This window comes from Rattus rattus, chromosome 11 (assembly GCF_011064425.1).
Source record: "Rattus rattus isolate New Zealand chromosome 11, Rrattus_CSIRO_v1, whole genome shotgun sequence".
NCBI lineage: Eukaryota > Metazoa > Chordata > Mammalia > Rodentia > Muridae > Rattus > Rattus rattus.
The window spans coordinates 2,567,077-2,587,400 of NC_046164.1; the positions used below are offsets into that span (position 1 = coordinate 2,567,077).

Below are 20,324 nucleotides of genomic sequence, written 5' to 3' on the forward strand. Positions count from 1 at the left end.
AATATCTGACATTAGACCTAGGGAAAACTCACAAGTAGTCAGAAAATTAAAGCAGGGAAAACCTGAGCACAGAAGTCGGGAACACAGATCAGCCGCAGGGGTCGGTCGCAGAGATCTGAAGGAGTTGAGAGCGCTCTATTAGGGAGCAGGTGCAGAGCGGTCTACTGTGGATGCAGATGTGTGACACTGTCACCTGACCTCTGAGTCCAGCCAGCTCTCCATATAAAGGCATTGCTTCTCCTTGCCCTGTACATGAAGAATGAATGACTTCAGCTCTTGGCCTGAACTTCACTCTTCCTTGATAGTTATGTGAATCTCTGATGTCTTCTTTCTACCAAACTTACCCCCTCTTCCGCATGAGCCGTGTGCTTTGAATCGTTTCAGGTGCCCTCGCTTCTCTCTGCCCCAGGCTCTCTTGTCTTCTAGCTGAGCCATCCATAACTGCCTGTCCTCTCCCTTCCTTGGTTTTCCCTTGCAGTCTTCTCTCCATTCTTACTGCTTCCGACTCCCGTTGCTCCTCTAGCAGACAAACTTTGGCCACCTTGGCGCTATGCTTCTGCCCTGTGGCTTCTGAGCCCGCTACACACTCCTTCCTTGTTTGCTTCCGGCTTTCCTGTCTGAGGGCTCCTGAGAGCACATACAGCTTCCTCCATATGACATGGATTTAGCACGGTTGCCTCTAGAGTATTTCTAAATGGAGGTCAAACAAGCCGCTCAGTATTTATTAAAAATATTTATGAAGTACATTCATGCTCTGGGCTAGCTAGACCTGCGGACCATACAGTATAAGGGCCTTGGCTTTGGAATTAAAATTTATGTTAAATCACAAACAGTAAAATTGCATAAACAAAAGAATTGAAAAGTGAAGTGGTCAGAGATATCAAAATTGATCTTTCTGAGTTATGAAATGCCCTCAAAGAGCTCCAAATCACTTGTAATTATTTTTACTTTCCTCAATGTAATATTTATACTCCCCAGATTTCTACATTTTATATGAAGGGTGGGAAATGGGAAGTTTTTTTGGGGGGGGGGTTTTCTTTGCTTTTTTAATCTCTGACTTCTGGATTACCTGCTATCATAGAAAACGAGACCATTTCTTTTAGGCTTTCTCAGTCTACATTGTTATAAGGATACCATTATATTCCTCTTTATTCCGAGGTTGAAATGGGAAGCTATTACAAATGTAATACATTGTACAAATGTAACTTTAGTGTAGAAAGCTAAATGCCAGAGCGTCCGTTGCATGTGCAGTATGGGATTTTACACACTAGACTGTGACTATGAGTGAGGGCATCCAGAAGCAGGTGTTTTACTGTTTCACAAACGCATTGCTCTTGCTTTTAGTGTTTTGTCTGCTTTGTTGGGGAGGAAAGCGTTTTATTTGGCTCATACTTCCGCATCCCTGTTCATCATTGAAGGACGTCACACAGGAACTCAGACAGGGCAGGATGCTGGAGACAGGACCTGCTTCCTGGCTTGCTCAGCCTGCTTCCTCATAGAACTGAGGACCAGCAGCCCAGGGATGGCCCTGCCCACCATGGCCTCCCTCCCCGCATTGATCTCTAATTAAGAAAATGCCTTGTAGCTGGGCCTTCCTGTGGAGGAGGCATTTTCTCAGCCGTGGCTTCCTCCCCACTGATGACGCCAGCTTTTGTCAAGCTGACTTACATATTCACTCTCACCGTGTATCACTTTTTCTCCTTGTTAGACACAATGAAGATTATGTGTTGATCCAAATACTACAGAGGCAACTGTTGTTTTCAGGGTAGGTAGGATTCAGATTCGTAGGACCATGCTTAAACTATGGCCTTACCCTCTGTCACGTGGCCGTGAACTTACCACCCTTGAAGTTCTCGAGTGTATACACAAAGTGGAACAAATGATACATGAGCATCCCACATTGCTATGGAAATTAAAGTATGCAATGTCTGCTCTGCTGGAAATGGTGGGTCAGTGAATAAGCAGAGCCTACGGACCAGCTGAGCTTGGGGGATGTCTATCCCTATGACAAGAACAAGCTCAAAGGAGGGAGAGTCTTAGTCCTGCCCCATCGAGTCACTGAGCTCTTGGATTGGAGCCCATGGGAGCACAGACAGGACATCATGGTGGGAACATGTGGTAGAGTGCACATCTCGTACAAAGATCTTTTTCTCCCCAAAGACACAATTTCCTTTTACTAACCCCTCTACCCTGAAGGATTTCCCTACTTCCCAGTAATTCTAAAGACTGGGAATCCAAGTATAGGGTTTTACAAATAGAAACTAAAATTTTATGTGGCCTGGGCAGTGTAAATCCGATTCATACCTCTAGATTTTTGATAAATTCTGGAATTTATGATTACCTAGATTTACTTATACATATAGCATAATACATAAGCTACTTTCCCCATTTATTTTTAAAGATCTGTTTATTTATTTACAGTGCTGGGGATAGATATCACTAATCTATCATTCCAACCCTTACTATCTATTTGGAGACAGTTCTCACTAGATTTTCCAGAATGGCCTTAAACTTGGAATTCTCCTGCTTCAGCCTTCAGAGTAGCTAGGATTACACACGTACTCTCTGAGCCTTAGGAGCGCGTAGTTTTCTGTTTGTTTGTTTTTTTTATGATGAAATTGTTATTTAGTTACTCATGAGAATAAAGAATCCAGTATGGTTTCTAGGCTATGAACCTTGTTTTAACTTGTCCTCTGTACCTTACTAGCTTATGATGCAGGCATGAGATGAGGTGTGTGTTAATCTCTTGCATTATTTTATTATTTGCATTTTATGCACACATTTAAATATTTCCCTGTGCCATACATTTCTTCACTTCTTTTTAATGTACCTAATAAATATAATTGCAAAGGACTTTTAAAATTGCTACACACACACTAAAGAATAACAGCGATTTTCCAACAGTACAGAGTGTAATTAATTTTTATAGAAACAGTATGTACCTGCCAAATGGGTACTTTGAAAAATGAAACCATTTTCGACTGTGTGGAACGGCTTGGAAATGCGATTCTCCACCACGTTCTTTTCCTTATAGCCAGAAAACAATGATATGGAAATTAATTAGGGCTGTGTACCCAAGGCTGCTTCTTCCCTTTTTAAAAAAATCACACGTTGGAGGCAACGTTTCCTTTGGGCCAAGAGCAATCCCATTTGAATGTCCTGGATCATAGCTGGAAAGAGGATTTGAAAGGAGCCTTGAGTGAGTTACCACCCATCCCCAAAGGTGCTAACTTGAGGATATGCTTCTGTGTTAGCACTAGCGCAAGAAGCGGGTAACTTTTGCTAGTTCCCGTGCTCTCTGGCCATTGCAGTGTAACGAGCTTATATCACAGGCTCTTACTCTAAATACAGAGCACTGATTTATTCTGACAACATGTCCTATTGCATATCTGTTGCAAAATGTACACAATACTTCATTGTTAGGGGCCCGTTGTGTAACAGCTTCCTTGGTTTGTTAAAATCCACACAGAGATTTCTGATTCCCACATCCAGTCTAATTTGTAATCTCCTTTGGCTCTCTCCCTGTCTTCTTTGGTTTTGGTTTTGGTCCAATGAATTTCCAAAACAAAGGTATCTACCAAGGTTGAATTTCCAAAAGAAAAGCAAAGTGTATCTACTGTGTGTGTGTGTGTGTGTGTGTGTGTGTGTGTGTGTGTGTGTGTGTGTGTAGTGTGTGTGTGTGTGTGTGTGTCTGTGTGTGTGTGTGTGTGTGTGTGTGTATCAGAAGAAAAGTGTGTGTGTGTGTGTGTGTGTGTAATGTGTGTGTTCTTTTGTGTGTGTGTGTGTGTGTGTGTGTGTGTGTGTGTGTGTGTGTGTGTGTGTGTGTGTGTGTATGTGTGTGTGTGTGTGTGTGTGTGTGTGTGTGTGTGTGTGTGTGTGTGTGTGTGTGTCTGTGTGTGTGTGTGTGTGTGTGTGTGTGTGTGTGTGTGTGTGTGTGTGTGTATGTGTGTGTGTGTGTGTGTGTGTGTGTGTGTGTGTGTGTGTGTGTGTGTGTGTGTGTGTGTGTGTGTGTGTGTGTGTGTGTGTGTGTGTGTGTGTGTGTGTGTATGTGTGTGTGTGTGTGTGTGTGTGTGTGTGTGTGTGTGTGTGTGTGTGTGTGTGTGTGTGTGTGTGTGTATGTGTGTGTGTGTGTGTGTGTGTGTGTGTGTGTGTGTGTGTGTGTGTGTGTGTGTGTGTGTGTGTGTCTGTGTGTGTGTGTGTGTGTGTGTGTGTGTGTATGTGTGTGTGTGTGTATGTGTGTGTATGTGTGTGTGTGTGTGTGTGTGTGTGTGTGTGTGTGTGTGTGTGTGTGTGTGTGTGTGGTGTGTGTGTGTGTGTGTGTCTGTGTTGTTGTGTGTGTGTGTGTGTGTGTGTGTATTTCATGTGTTTGTGTGTGTGAGATAGTGTGTGTGTGTGTGTGTGTGTTTAGTGGTGGCTTGAGAGATAACAGGGTGGCTTGCAACAGGGCATGTTGCCAGAGTGATACCTCTGATTTTACCCGCCCAGACGTGCTATCGACTCAGGTTCCTGGTAGGACACACTGTCCGCCAAGATGAGTTTTCGTTTTGAGTGGTGGTTCTCCATTTTTACCACACCGCAGGGCTACTTTGAAGGTTAGATAAAACTCCCTTCTCTGTGTCCCATAGCGAGAGTTTGGTTGGAGCTTGCGTGGGGTGAGCATCAGAATTTGGGTTCTAATGCATAGTGCTGCAGTGATGTGGATGTTACTGGTCCTGGGGCTTCACTCTTGTTACCATGGAGACAGTACCTGGAAGCATTTGGTTGGCTGCAGGTGTAGAGGAGTAAGGGTGCTATATTTGATAGGGACAGAAACAGGAAAAGATTAAACGATTTCAGGCATCTTACCTAGTGCCCTAGGTTTGTTGGCCTTGGAGCTGTTACAATATGTGTTAAAATTGAGCATTCGTAGTAATTATTTTTACTACTAGAATTTAAATGAGGTTTAGAAAGGTCAGTGAGTTTTATTGTTAACACCAGCCTTCTCTTCCTCCTCTGGTTCCTGCATCCTTCTTCAGGCTGTGCCTTTTTCTGGCCCCCTACAAAGAATGAATAGAGATTAGCCACAGGATAGGTGCAAGCAATGAGACTGGGTTTGTATCCTTGGCGGGATGGTTATGTCAATCAAGTTTACCATTGTATTAAGACCCCATTGTTTTAGCTTTTAACTAGTCAGACTTTGTGGCAAGAAGAACAATGATTGGTTCAAATATGCCTTACAATGTTTATCATAGAATTCCAAAGCAAATCTGTTTCGTTAATCTGTCACCCAAGGGATTTAATTTATTTCGTTTTCAAAGGATGAAAATGCTACCACTTAAATAAGATGGATGTACTAATTGGACATCAGTCTAACCTGTTAATCAGTGAAGACTGCAACTGACTTGTGTGTAAGAGTATGTGGTTTATACTTCTCATTCGAGAAGAACTATCATCCAGGTCATGCCAATGACGAGCTTTGTTTTTAGACAAAAGCACAAAGCTGAACCTACTTGTCCTTTCCCATTAGTTCCCATCTCAGCATTATCTGGGGGTGTTCAAGTCTGTTCCTGGTACCTTTTGAGTCCAGTGGACACTCGAACTTTTGCATGTGGCTCAATGCATAAAATGCTGCCTTCAACAAGGTAATTTTGCTTATGAAACACTTTGTCAGATGTTACTTTCTTTTTTAAAAAAAAATAATGCCCTGTTCTCAAATTTTCCTAGAATAAAACACCCTGACAGGTAAAGGATTTAAGAGATCTAGGCCATGCTTACTCAATGAAATGCAGCCGAGTGGAAAGTACCCTGTCCTCCTGGCTTGGAACATAAGGTCTTTTCTGATGTAGTGGTTCAAAGAGATTATATTATTTAAAGAGCTGGTGGTACACCGACATTAACTTACTAGAAGCAGATTTTCGTCTTTTGTAACATTGCGTGTTGGAGTTTCTTTCTGAAGGAATTCATGTCTGTGAAGAATGGTTTCAAGCCAAGAGTAAGCTGTGCTGGAACTCGGTGCTTTTCAACCTTCGCCCTCTAGCTGGGAAGACTTGCTTGAGTCAGATCATTGAGGATTAATAAGAAGTGCATTGCTCAGCACCATGCAAGGGTTGGGTCAAGCACCTTGGCTTTGAGGAGTTTATTCTTTTGCTTCGCAAGCCGAGACATTCCAGGTCCCACTGCAAAATGGAAGCCCAGGATCCTGTTGATTAACATGGCCTCCCTGCAGTTTGCCAGCCAGCTGTTCTTCTGGACAGCCCTTCTGTTGTGTCTAACAGTGTCTGGAATAACTGGATAGACGACCAGTGATTTTGACCTCTAGCTGTTGTTGGAAGATTGGTGCTATGTCATAAGTACGGTTCCTCCTTCTACTTGAAGAAGTTTGGCATCTTACAGAGGAAAAAGTCAAGTGTTGATTTTAGCCTGCTAGTAGGAATAATGGTCAGGGAGCCCATGACAAGATGACTTTGATGCAAAGACTGGGGATTCTGGGCCAGATAACCACAAGGGGAACTATTTGTGACCAAATGTCTGTCAGACAGAGGAGTACAGGTAGCTTTTCTGGGTGATCAGAGAGAGTGGTATGCTTGGAAGGGTAGCCAAGGCCAAGAGTAGAGGTCATCCAGGCAGTACTTAGGTCTAGTTCTGTTGGTGATAGGTAGGAGCTATGTCTGTGGGTGAAAAGCAAAGGAAAGGGGGCCGGTAGACTAGAGGAGTATAATGGGATTTTATACTTTCTGGTTTAAATGCTTTATGATTTAACTTATCAGGAGACATAAGCAGGCAATAAGACAAAGTGGAATTTTGTATATTTCCCACTTAGCTATGTAATAATCCAGCCTGGATTCAGAACTCTCCGGAAATTAGTGTGGTTGAATGGCTCCTCTCCATTCTCATTCTCATCTCCCAGTGTTTAGAAGATGCTTACCCAGAGCCTGTGCCCTTGAAAAGAAGTCTCTGATCGGAGTTCCCTTGTGTTTTTCCAGGTAGCCCAGCCATGACCCACAGGAATCTGACATCCTCCAGTCTCAATGACATTTCTGATAAACCAGAGAAGGACCAGGTAAGCAGAAACTTTCTTTCTTTGAGGCTTAAGACAGACCGTGTGTCTAAAGGATGCTAGGTTGGCTTAGAGAGAGTGGTGTCAGCACTAAAATGGACCACCATTATGTGAGGTGGGGAGTTTGAGGAAGGAAGCAAGCTGTGTGACTCAGAGAAGCAGGTGACTCCTGGCTTTGGCCTTGTGAGCTGTAACTGGCCGAGTCTGTACAGAGTAATGTAACCTCTGCCTTGGATTCGTTGTAGGATTAAGTGGGGGTGTTTTATGAAAAGGTGTTTTGGCATACTATGAAAGGCTACTGAGAGGTGCTGTGATTGGCATTTTGGGGGAAGGGAGGCTCGTCAGGAGAAAGGAATGTTAATGTCTCATCCATTCTCTGTGTATTTGCTTGTGAGCACATAAGTTTCTGTAATGAAGAGCAGAGAATTAGAATCGATGCTATTTTTTCTTTTGAAAAGAATGTGGTATACACTGATTCATTTTCCTAGTTGGCTGGGTGTCTACAGAGAGGTTATGTTTCAAAAGCATCATATACTGATACTTCCTGATGAAAAAAATCTTAAGACTTCAAAAAATCAAAGTTTCATGTTTTAAGCACAATGAAGGGGCCATTTGATAATGTGTCCTCTGTGCACACATGGTGTTGGTCTGAGTTCTGTCCCCAGCACCTGCATTAAAAACAAAACAGACAAGTGCTGCTAAGCACACTCGTAATCCTAGTGCGGGGAGGAAGAGACAGGAGGATCCCTGGGATTTTCTGGGCAGCCAGTCCAGTAAGATCAGTGAGCTCCAGGTTCAGAGGCACTGCCTCAAAATAGAATACTGTGTGATTGATGAAAACATCCAGTATCAACCTTTGATCTTCACACACATGCCTTCCCACATATACACACAAATACACACATATACACATATGTACATACACACATACACATACATATACACATACATACACACAGATACACACAGATACAAACACACATACATACACACACATCCATGCTTACACATACATTCTTCCCTATACATTGCAAAAACTCACAAATGTTTTAGACACACAAACCTGTGAACAAATACACACACTCATACACACATGCCTGCTCTGTACATTGCACATATGCACAAATATTATAGACACACAAGCCTCTGAACACACACACACATACACATGCTTCCTCCATGCATTGCATGTATTCACAAGTACTGTAGGCATACAATGCTCTGAACACATACACACACACAAACACACACACACTCTGACTGAGAGTTACAGGATAAATAATAGGCGACAAAATTGAGAAAATATGGCTTGATACTTGTTTCAAAACTAGTATGTAATGAGCTTGGCTTTCCCTCTGTGAAGTGGGAAAAATAGTACTGGATGTATATGCCAGAAAACCAGGCATCTGGTCTTTGCTCTTATAACCTCCTCTTCTGTCCTTTGACAGAAGACAGAACACAATTCCAGTTGGCTTCATGCTTAGCACACTAATGCTATCATTCAATTGGCCTTATTCTTTATCTCTGTCTCTTTAAGTAGGGTGGCTTTGGCAAATTTTTTTCATACTTTGCTATTTTTTTCTACAAAAAGCAATATTTATGGCAGTGTTCTTTTTTAAACTGGCAGTCCTTGTAGGAATGACAGAGTTTTATAGGCCTTGGTGAGTTCTCAAAAGTACAGGGAAAGGTGAAATTTCTCTCTTACGTGTGAAATGGCTCTTGAAGTCTTTCAACCTTCTCACCGACACTTCCTTAAAAGGCCTTCATTTGCCCAGATTGGATCTCCGGAACCTTTGCAGTTAATCTCTTGTTCCCATTTTCTGTCAGTTCGATATGCTGTCTGTAGCATTGCCCTCCTTTTCCCCTGTGGATGAGAAGCATAATAGGTTTCTAAAAAGTAGAGTTTGACATTTCTCTGAGATCTTGTGTCTTCCTTGTCTTTATCTGCTGTTTCTGGGAGAGGTCTCTTCATCAGGACAGATGACCCCCTCCCTATAACCTTGATATTCACTCTTGGCTCCTTGGGCCTCTCTCTACAAACCCTGACCTGGTTTGTCTGCCTTCTGACTCTTTTGGACATGGTCAGAGGAGGGCATTTGCTCCATTCAGCTTCTACCGACTAGTGCTAACTATTCATGCCCTCTGACAGAGGAATTGAACCCTGCTATGGCAACAGCAATTAGGGTTCGGCGTGTGTGGTTGATACATTTTTGAATAAGTCTTCTTTTATTGGGGACAACCATGTTTAGCCAGAAATTTGTGAACAGGCAGCTGGCAAATGTTCGCTGGGAGAAATTTCTTATGTTGTTGGGTCCCTTCACATCGGGCCATATGTAGAAGTTTCATAGCTTACAACAAGAGTTACATCACATCTCGATTCAAGGGTCAGAATGCATCCGGCATCACGAACTTCGGTTTGTTGTTTTTACATAAAACGTGTGTGGATTGGGTTCTTGAAATCTCCTAGCAGCTTCTCATAAAAGCTGAGGTTGATGTTAAGGCGATGACCAAAGACTGACTAAGCTCAGGAGTTTTTGCTCATCCTGTTTTCAAAGCTAGCAAACGCAAGTTAATGGGTCTATCTTGAGAGAAATTATCTACCCAAACCTAGTGACCACCCGGCCAGTTAATCAAGTGAGGTCTTTCTCCTGAAAGCACTTTTGTTTCCTGCTTTCTTCCAAAGGCTGGAAGAGGAGCTTAAACTGACCCACAGCCTTGCCTTCCATCAGACATGGAGGAGGGGTAATGGGGTAAAAGCAAGCTAATGCTTCACATGGAAAAGCGCTTGAAGCCTTTTAAGGCAAAAGAAAATTAGACTAGCAAGTAGATGACGCCATGGTAACCCCAGGTTTTATTTCTGTAACCTGTTTCAATACCGTAAACCTAGATTTTTTTTTTCCTTTCTTTCTTTTTTTTTTAACCTATTTTTCCTCTGGCTGGGTGGGGAAAACAGGGTGCCAGGCTAGAATTTGTTTTGAAAAAGCTTTTATAATTAATTAGCCAATGTCCCGGGAGTGAGTTTGGCAGCGAAGTCAAACTCCTCCTGTGTGCTTTTCCAAGCTGGCCTCCCAAACGTCCATCCAACTGCTGCTAAAGTTTCAGATTGAATGATGGTTCCGACTGGATACAATCTGAATGGCTGTGACCTTGCCTCCTGGCTTCCTGCAGCCACGGAACTTCCTACTCTACAAAAGACGGGGCTTAATGTTCAGAGGACCGAGGAGGAACAGAGTGGCTCTTTCTGACAGCTACGGGATGACACAATCTGAGGGCATATTTTAAATGAGATTCTGTTTGGGGGAAGCAGAGGAAACAAATCTGTGGAGTGCACTTTTTCTTCCTCGCTCTGCCAAGTCCACGCACTCAGGATTTCAGTAGCGCCTGCCCGATTGAAAAATAGCTCAAAACAGTTAAGAGCAGCAGAAAAACATAGCCTCAGTGGAGCAATAGTGCCCCAACATCGCATCCCTGCTTGGATGTGATGTTTATTAAGCAGAAAAACACCTGCGAGGGGTACATTAGCAAATACATCTGGAACACATAGAGTTGTGCATCTACATAAATAATATGGTTTTCTCTCTCTCTCTCTCTCTCTTTCTTTCTTCCCTTCTTTCTTTCTTTCTTTCTTTTTTTGTTGTTGCTTTGGAATGTTCTTTTGTATTTGCCAACTAGTTTTCCCAGTTGTCTTTGCTTTGTTTCTGCATTCCTTTGTTCCTTCTCTGATCTTTGAGGAATGGAACTACGTGAGAGACATGATGCAGACGCAAGGCTTGGGTATCAGTGTCCCTGAGTGAAGTGGGAAGACAGTCAGGAGGTTGCCCTTTTCCTTCCTAGCACCAGGGATCACACGTAGCGACTGGTACCTAAGGTACAAGTCCGAGAGCACTGAGCTACGTCTGCAGTACTAACGTAGCTAGCCTCATTGCTATCTTGTGAGCTTTAAGTCTCAGAGAGGGTTATAGGGCTTTCTAGGACTTGACTCTACAGGCTGTGAATGGCCCAGTAGTATCTGGCATTTGCAGATTCAGTATTAGGGGGAAATTGCATCCTACAGATCCACAGTGCATGTAGTAGAGATGGATGCACTTTGCAGAGCCTAAGGGGTACGTGTAAGGGTCATGTGACCTTGTAACATCTTATCTGGTTACCTCATTGTTTAACAGAATTATCAGACAATGTATTACATGAATCTCCTGGGGGAATTGGATCTGGGATTAGTGTTTTCAAAGTATATCAGGAATATTTTAAGCATTATCTACCATCTATCATCTTTAAATACACTTGGAAGCCTTGGTTTTTACTTTTGAAGAGGTGTTGGTTATTTATAGAAATAAGTGTAAATTCAAATATTTTGTCCAAGAGTAGGACAATAAATCATGCTGAATGTGAAATTGCTGTCTTGACAACTATAAGGTGGAATCTAGAACAGTAGAGTCTATGATTGACTGACCGATAGTCTTATTATTCTACACACACAGTGCAGGATTGACCGGACAGGCTTAGCTGCAGGGAATGTTTTCCTGGCTTCAGAGCTGAATTTCCAAGGTTCTTTCATATTCACAGAGGTGCACATGCAGCAAGGCAGCGCCTTCTCTTCTCTGTGGGTCTGTTGAATATGGGTGGTCCGACTTCACTCCGTGGAGGAGGTTGCAGTAAGGACTTTTCTGAGGTTAGAAACTCTTCTTTCAAAGGCTCTCAGAGGCCGGTGGGACACTGCTATGTCAGGAGCGCTCCAAACAGGGACGTCTGTGAAAACTAGAGAACAAAGGCATGTGGTCAGTGCTTAGATGTTCTCAGTCGCTACAGATTGGGTATCAGCCATGAGCTTCCTCTTGGATCCTTTAGTTGTCTGTTTTTGTTTTTTCTTAACTTTTGTTTTATTTTTCAATGCATTTTTATTAAAATATAATCGTATAATTTCTCCCTTCTCTTTCCTCTCTCCAGCCCCTCCTAGGACTCACCCCCAACTCTCAAAGAGATAGCCTGTTTTTTTTATTATTGTTACTTGCACACACACACATACACACACACACACACACACACTTATAAAAATACAATCATTTCATGAGTCCATTTTTATTATTTGATGTATATGGTTTCAGGGCTGACCATTGTATTGTATAACCAATAGGGGGGCTCATCTCTGGGACAGGCTAATTCTCCCTCTCCCAGCAGTCATCAGTTATCTGTTGTCCTCTGTGCCGGGAGGGAGGGACCCTTTGAGATCCTGTGTATGCACGTATATGGATGTTGCCCTTGTTTCTGTCTTGTTCACTCAGCCATTTCTGAGAGTGACTGTTTCGCAGCAGATGTCCTGGAATTCTGACTCTTCGAATGTTTCCACTCCTCCTCCTGTGCTGTTTCCTGAGCCGTGGATTCGGGAGCTGTCATACAGATATTTCTATTGGGGCTGGGCCCTCCATGATCTTAGGACCTCTCTTTTGTTTCCAGTTGTGGTTTTCTGCTTCTTAGATGCAGGACAGTAGCTACAGTTACCTCTTGGTATAAGGACACAATGTAGAATGTTGTAAGGAATTGCGCTGCTCTGGAAAAGGGGCAGTGGTGGATTCTTTTCTGTGGTGCATGACCTCACTAATCCAGCCCAGGAAGTTGGCTAAGTTTGTAGTACTAGGCATGACTGCCTTCTTTTGGGTGTCAGGATGAGGGTGTTGAGAGGTGAATCATAAGATACAATTGATACAAAGTAAAAAATGAAAAAAGTGGGGAGGGGGCTCCAACTGGGAAGGGACGAGGAAGAAGGAGGGACTGAGAGACAGATAACACTAAGGTTGTTGTATAAAGCCTCAAAGAATCGTACTATTTTATATTTACCAAAAGTTATGGAGTGTGTGTGTGTGTGTGTGTGTGTGTGTACGTATATATCATAAAGGAAGTTATGCTGCTTGGGGTGACAGGCTCCCTCAATAAAAATAAACTAACAATGCCCTCAGTACCAGGCAGAAGTAGCCTTTTGGATGGTTGGTCAGGATAGTTCAAATGACTCCTGTCTATTGATATAGTGCTTGATTGCCTCTCAGAGGTAGAAGGTAAGTTCCTTGGATTAATTAGGGTTCTCTAGAGGAACAGAACTGATAGAACGAATACACATGTGTGTGTGTATGTGTGTGTGTGTGTGTGTGTGTGTGTGTGTGTGTGTGTGTGCATGTAGGTGTGCATGTGGTTATTCATTAGAGTGCTATGCAGGCTGTGGCCCGGCTGGTTCAACAATCACTATCTCCTGATAGAAAGGCTAAGAATCCAGTACATGTTTCATCGCTGAGGCTTGGCCTCTCGGCTGGTTTGCAGCCTGAGTTGGAATCCTGAGGAAGTGCATTCTAACAGCAATGGAGGGTGCCTCAGCAGCATGATAGATGAGCTTGCCTACGAGGGCAACGGGAGAAAAGCGAAACTTCCTGCTTCCATGTCTCTGTAGGCTGCCACCAAAAGGTGTAGCCCAGACTCAGAATGTTTTTCTCATTTCTACTGATCCGGATTAAGGGTGGGTCTTCTCCCTAAACGGTACTGTAAAGAAAATCCCTCTCAGAGCACCCAGCCACTTGGGCGTTAATGGATCCCAGATGTAGCTACGTCCCTACTGCTAAGGACACCAAACACTTACGACACAGGACCTGGATACTTGTGACTTGTATCTAACCGTAAAGCTTCCTTTCCTGTGGTGTAGCTTCCATTGTACTGGGAAATCCTGGGTAGGCTGCAATGGGAAGGAAGCAGTTAAACAGCCCCAACCAGCTACAACACCTATGCACCACAACAGTGTGCAGCCCGGCAAACTATCCATGCATGCCAATGGGAGACACTCGTCTATGGGTGGCCACCAACCACTGTCTAATCAGCTGAGTGTTTCGATGGGGATGTGGGTGGCCACGTGATGCTCATCCCGAGGCTCTTTCAAATAGCATCAGCTTGCGCCGAGACGGTTAACAGTGCTGACGCCTGTCATCCTTCTCTTTTCTACTAGGACTTAGACTTACTGCAGCTTCCTTTCCTCCTCCTGTCTTCTCTCCCATGTTTCAAATGCTTTAACCATGGGTGGCTGTAAAGAGAGTTGAATATATTCACTTATGCAAAAAAAATGGTCACTCATGCCCTTGATGGTAGATGCCAGGCATCAGGGAAACTCGTTACCTTCTGAGTCACTGAGCTTCCAAATTTGGGGAGAGAGTTATATAACAAGCAGTAAAAATGCAGTAAATAAACAAATAGGTTCACTTCCCACCCCAAAGATCATTGTCCTGACAACCAAACCAGGGATTATCAGGAGGTAGGGAAACAGAGCTGGGTAGGGGGGGTCATCAGTGGATTGGATCACAGGAAGTCTTTCTTCCCCCCACCCCAGGGCTGAGAAAAAAGCAAGCTTAGAGGCCAGAGGCAGGAACGAGCATGTTTTATAGAAAAACAGAACAAATAAATTCAGAGCGAGTGGCTGAAGGTAAGGCACAGGTGTGCAGTGGTGAAGGCAGTGGGGAGCCCATCAGGGGCACCTTTTTATTTTATTATAAGTGAAGGGAAACACTATTTTTGGCTCTTTACCTGGAGAGTCGCATGTTCTGATTTACATTTTAAAGCGCTCACTGTGGATACTGCGGTAGTTGGAGGGATTTGCCAATGTTCCGATCACCTGGTGCTGTTACTATATAAAGCACGGAGCGAGCGCCCCCGTGTATTAAATTGAGTGCACCATAACCCAACAAGGCCAATTTCTTAACACATTAACCATAAGTGCCAGGCCTTAGCACCAGCAGAGGAAGCTCTTCTGTATCGCAGAGGAACTGTGGGAAATAAAGAGATTTCCTCATTTAAAGTATTTCCTATGAACTGTTGAGCAATTATTCCACACTAATGAAAACATTTAAATATTCCAGTGCGCTGTAAGTGGGCACAGGCACACGATGAGAGACTAGGGAGAGCTTTTGAGTGATTGTACATGTTGGCAGTCCTCTCTTTGTCCCCATCACTGAAATCAGTCCTGCCACCTGTGTCATGGCACATGGCGAATGCTACCAATGCTGTCTATACCAGAGGCTTTGCTGAAGACTGGACAAGCAGCAGAGTTATTGTGCTTGGAAAGGAACATTGCAGTGTGCAGGAAAATAGGATCATCTCCAAGTGGTTCTCTTTCATTTTTTGTTCTGTCTGTCCATCCGTCCGTCAGTCTCTCTGACTGTTTGTTTCTGTAGACTCTCTCTCTCTCTCTCTCTCTCTCTCTCTCTCTCTCTCTCTCTCTCTCACACACACACACACACACACACACACACACACACACAGGCATACAGATGAGCAGTCCAGATGTTGACATTGGGTGTCTTTCTCTATTGCTCTCTCTGTCTTCCTTTTTGGCCCATACTCTCTCATTGAGCCTAGAGTTCATTGACTAGGCTGGACTCTGTGATTAGTGAGCTGTAGGGATCTGTAACTCTGCTCTCCTAGTGCTGGAGTTACTGACACATTGCCACACACAACTTTTATGTGGCTGCTGGGGATCCAAATTCAGGTCCTCATAGTTGTGTAGATAGGCACTTCACTGATAAGCCATCATCTCAGCACCTCATGTCATAGTCTGGTCTGAACTTGAACTCTGATTGCCTGGTGCACTACATCCCTGCATTATACATTTAAGAAAAGAGTTTGAAGTTGCAGCATGCCTTAAATAATATACTGGCATTTGGGATATTAGATGTTTCTCTTGTTCTTTTCAGTTTGCATCATTCTCCCAGTCATGATGTCCCTATCCCATGATTGTCCTTACACTATGTTTCAAAGAGTAGTTCAATGTCATTACCTGTAATCTTTTAGGTATGTTCTCATGTCACAAGTTACCCATGTCTAAGTCCTCATCAAGCAAGACTTAGAAGTGGAAAATTGTTACAGAGCCAAGAGCAATACCTTATAGGCACGGTTAAACAGTTTTTCTAAGGCCATGGTAATAAAGCTTTATAGTCGTTATTATATCTATATATATGTATATATATGCAATCATACTTTACTGTTGTAACACTATTGTCCGTGATTTTTTTTTTAAATCTTGCTGTTCCTCAATTAAAAGTGTGCAGAACTGCTGTAAATATAAGCAGTGCAAATGTGAACAGTTTACTTCGGCTTCTGTAATGACTGTCAGCCACTGAACTTAAAGTCCCATGCTTTCTGGTTGCGTGGGTACTTCTGCAGCTACACAGATAAGTAGCAATCCAATGGAAACCACTGTGCTCTTTTTGAAGGTTGTGTGGTATACATGAATCAAAGTTTTGTCAAGCAGTCTTTTAAGTGAAGCCAAGTTGTTATTTCCTTACGAATCTAAATGTACCTATAAGAAATGGCCTTACTATAACGTCCTGCTTTTCTTCTTTGTAAAGAAATCTTTATAAAGACATTTTTCTAAGTGCAGCTACTGGGTCGTCACTTATTGACAATCCAATTAACTTCACAAAGGAGATACCGATTGTGTTCTAGATCATTAGAGCATGTTTATAGCCCCTTCCACGACTAATGCACTGTTTGCCAGTCGGGTCTGAGTCTGTCCTTTACCCAACAGCTTAGAGCCCAGGTGAAATAGAGACTCTTGGTGCTCCTACCTTTGCCTCTTAGTTTGCCTTGGGGTTTTCTTTAGAAGTTTAAATGGAGATTAGGAAGACTGAGTTTATGCTCGTAGTTTGATTGGATGCCCACGTTGGCTCATTACCTCTGTCCCAAGGCACAGATAGCAAAAGTGCAGTGACTGTAGCCTTGGCCACTTGTGTTTCTGTTGCCTTGGCTGAAGGCACTGCTGTTCTCAGCACCGAGGCAGCTGTAGAAGCTCTCTGGGACGTTCCTTGGCTTCTTCTCAGGCCTCTTGGTGGTCTGCACCTGGAGGGAAAGAAAATCTGCCAACTGAGTTGAAAAACCTCTTCTGTGAGGCACTGCTCTACACATTCGCAGTTTCGCTGTGCCTGGCCGCCTTTCTCTTACTTCCCCCATCCTTCAGGAGAATTTTAAAGAAACCAATGTCGAGACTCTTAGCTTGGTATGGGGATATGCTTTATTGGGTGCTTTAGTGGGCAAACTAGTCCATGAGTAGGCCACCCCTCACACGCTGGCCCCTTTTCGGATTCTGCTGCTCCCCTCAATGGGGACTCTCTATAGAGCGGAAGTATGATGAGGTCAAGGCACCCAAGGGAATTGTTCTGCTCTTTTTCAGGGGGTTGGGAGGGTTGAGAGCTTCTTACTGTTTCCATGTCACTTGCCTAATGATCCAGAGGTCAGCCGATGCATTTGCCATGTCGCACGATCTTGTTGGTCCCTCCCTGGGCTTCCTGACTTTTCCATGTGTTACCATCAATGCTATGGTTTTACTCAAAGAACTGAACAGGGGTGAAAGCCTTGCTTCCCTTTCCTTGGACACCATATAAAGCCCAGCAGTAATTTCTCTGATAATCTGAGAGCCAGTGGCAAATACCATGTAGACATTCCTACCTGCTTAGCATTCTGTGCATGTATACCAAGAGAATGATTGCCTAGGTAGCATTGCAAATGTTGAGCTTCAAAGCTGGCTGCCCTGTTGATCATTTAGTGGTCTTTTAAATTAATTGATTAATTAATTGATGTGAGTACACTGACACTCTCTTCAGACACACTAAAAGAGGCAATTGGATCCCATTACAGGTGCTGGGAATTGAACTCAGGACCCCTGGTAGAGCAGTCAGTGCTCTTAACCACTGTGCTGTCTCTCCAGCCCCACCATTTAGTGACTTAATCTCATCGTATTGAGATAACCATCCCACTCATAAGATAGCTGTTTGAGTTTGTTCCCTTGAAAGGAACCATTTACAATTGACAGAGATAGGGCCCTTCCTTACACGGATGCTTTGGAATGGTTAATATCAACCTTACTTTACATCTACTGGCAATTTTGAGGTTGTGTGAGATTGACTATCCCAAAGTTAAATTTATTTAACAACAGAGCTGCACTCTGGTCTGCACGTCTGTGCTTCTAATTTGCAATGAACTCTGCCTATAAGGATTAGGGTTGCTTTTAGGACTGAAACCACAGCGGAGTAGACAGGTGTCCGACTGATCACTTCTAGACTTTGAGGTGCACTTCATGCTGAATGAACTAATTATTGAATTAGTATTTTAAAAAAATTCAAGGAACTCTTAAGTGTCTCACAATGTCTAGTTGGGCAATTCTGTTGCCATGGAGATTAAAAGGGGTCACTCTGCATGTCTTTGTCCTAGATTGGATTGATGGCCATCAGTGAGAAAAGACTCTTCTGTATGTGTTTTGATGTGTGTGTCTACATGGTGGTGGAGGTGGTGTGTGTGTATTTATACATGTGTGTGCACATGTGGAAACCAAAGGTTGATAGTAGATGTCTTCCTTTATTGCTATCCCCCTCTGTTTTGTAGATAGGGCATCTTCCTAAACTTGACGTTTGCCATTTTGGCTCGATTGGCTGGCCAGCAAGTTCTTAGTGTCTGCCTGCCTGTCTCCGTCCCCTCAGGGCTGGGGTTGAATATATTTGACATTCGTCTTCAACTGGGTCCTGGGGATCCAGTCTCAAGAACTCCTGCTTGTACAACAAGCCCTTTTCTCACTAAGCAATCTTGCCAACACCATGGTACGGTGATTTTAAAATGGTTTGATGTGTGATCTCAGGTAGGGTTTTCCATAGAGTTCTGGGATAGAAAGGTACCAGAGCAGACCAGAGCAGGCAGTGAAAGGGGTGCTTTGGAAACTCTTGGCCATGTAGAGAACATAAATAATGGAAGACAGGATAGTAACCAAATGATACATTCGATCCCAGGAAAGAGTCAGGCAGGAAGTGGGGAAACACGAGCAAGAGTGCGACTGTCTGTCGTTTAACAATGTAAGTGACTGACTTCCTTCTCCAACAAATGAAAAATATTGAAGCTGTTATTATTCTTTGAGTAGTGGTCCCAAACTTTCCAATCTTTATGAAATACATAATTCCAAAATTGTATCTGTGTTGTTAGTATTCCTGGCCAAATTAAGAAAATTAGATTTAGATTGACAAGTTAACATGCCATGGACCACGGTGGACAATCCAGTTAGAACCCATTTGATTGATTAATCTTCACTTGCTTTGCTGAAACGCCTCATGTTTCTTTGATGTCTGATTTTCTGGATGCTTCTTCATCATGGACAGAGTCACCTCCAGGTCATCAAATCTGAGACACATACATACAACCTTATACATACATACATACAACCTTAATTTTTTTTTTTTTTTGAAAAAGCACGGTCGTTGAACTTTGACCTTAGGCTCCTCTCAGGAGCAGCACTGAAGACAATAAGAGGATTACATCTTAAGTCTTCTGAATTTCAATTTTCTGGTTCATAGTACAGAATTGTAATTCACTAAGCACTGCCTGCTCAGGGGGTGCTAGTCGGAAAGGACGAGCATTTAATGTATCAAAGTTTGATGTATCTGAAACTATGATGCAAGTCTTCACTGTCATGGTCACTTTTATTATTTAATCGAGCTATTGCCTTTCCATTTCGGATGGGTTTGCAGTAAGATTGTGTAGAATTCAGGTCAGTTTTATTTTCTACGCTATTCCTCACATTTCACATTTACATTGCTAATTTAGCCTGTAATACTTTGTGCGTTTATCTTTTATACTATATGGGTTTCCCCTTCCTGTAAAGAAACATGTCTGACAGTCCACTGTTAATTTTGTTATCACATCTATGCTGGACTCAAAAGTTTGTTTTTTTTACCCTCCTAAGCCCTACCTCCACTTTAAATATTTTTATTTTTATGTGTATGGATGTTTTGCTTCCATGTAAGTCTGATGCCCTGTGACTGAAGTTAAGAGATGGTTGTGAGGCCCCCATGTGGGTGTTGGTAATAAAACCCAGGCTTCCTGGAAGAGCAAACCATGCGCTATCTGTCGAGCCATCTCTCCAGTCTGGACGACACCACTTACGTTGAGGTGGATCAGTAGCACTTACTTTGAGCCCCACCATTAAGTATTCTAGCACATGTAATTGTTCCAGGTTTGAATTTATGACACTGTCTGGGACTTGCTGTGTGCATTATAAAATTGTCACACGGTGTGTGTTGCTTTTCGTGTGTCCACCTTCAGCCCTGTGGGGAGAGCCAGTGGTCTAGTGAGCTGATTTCTGATAGAAATCTTTGTCAAATTTAAGTGAATAAACATAAAATTTTTTCATAGTAAAGTGGGTTTTTTTTTTGTTTGTTTTTTGCTTTCTGTTATTTTTGATGTTTGAGACAGAGTTCCTGCTGTGTAGCCTTGGCTGTCCTGGAAC

At 43.0% G+C, this 20,324-nt stretch overlaps 1 protein-coding gene across 1 annotated transcript in view; it reads left to right on the forward strand.

Moving 5' to 3' along the window:
- The window catches only part of Slc4a4 (solute carrier family 4 member 4), a 331,652-nt gene that overhangs the window by 182,811 nt on the left and 128,517 nt on the right, over positions 1-20,324 (forward strand). Inside the window, exon 8 of the mRNA XM_032916131.1 lies at positions 6,963-7,039. Within this exon, the coding sequence (XP_032772022.1) occupies positions 6,963-7,039 (77 nt within the window). The remainder of the gene's footprint in view (positions 1-6,962; positions 7,040-20,324) is intronic.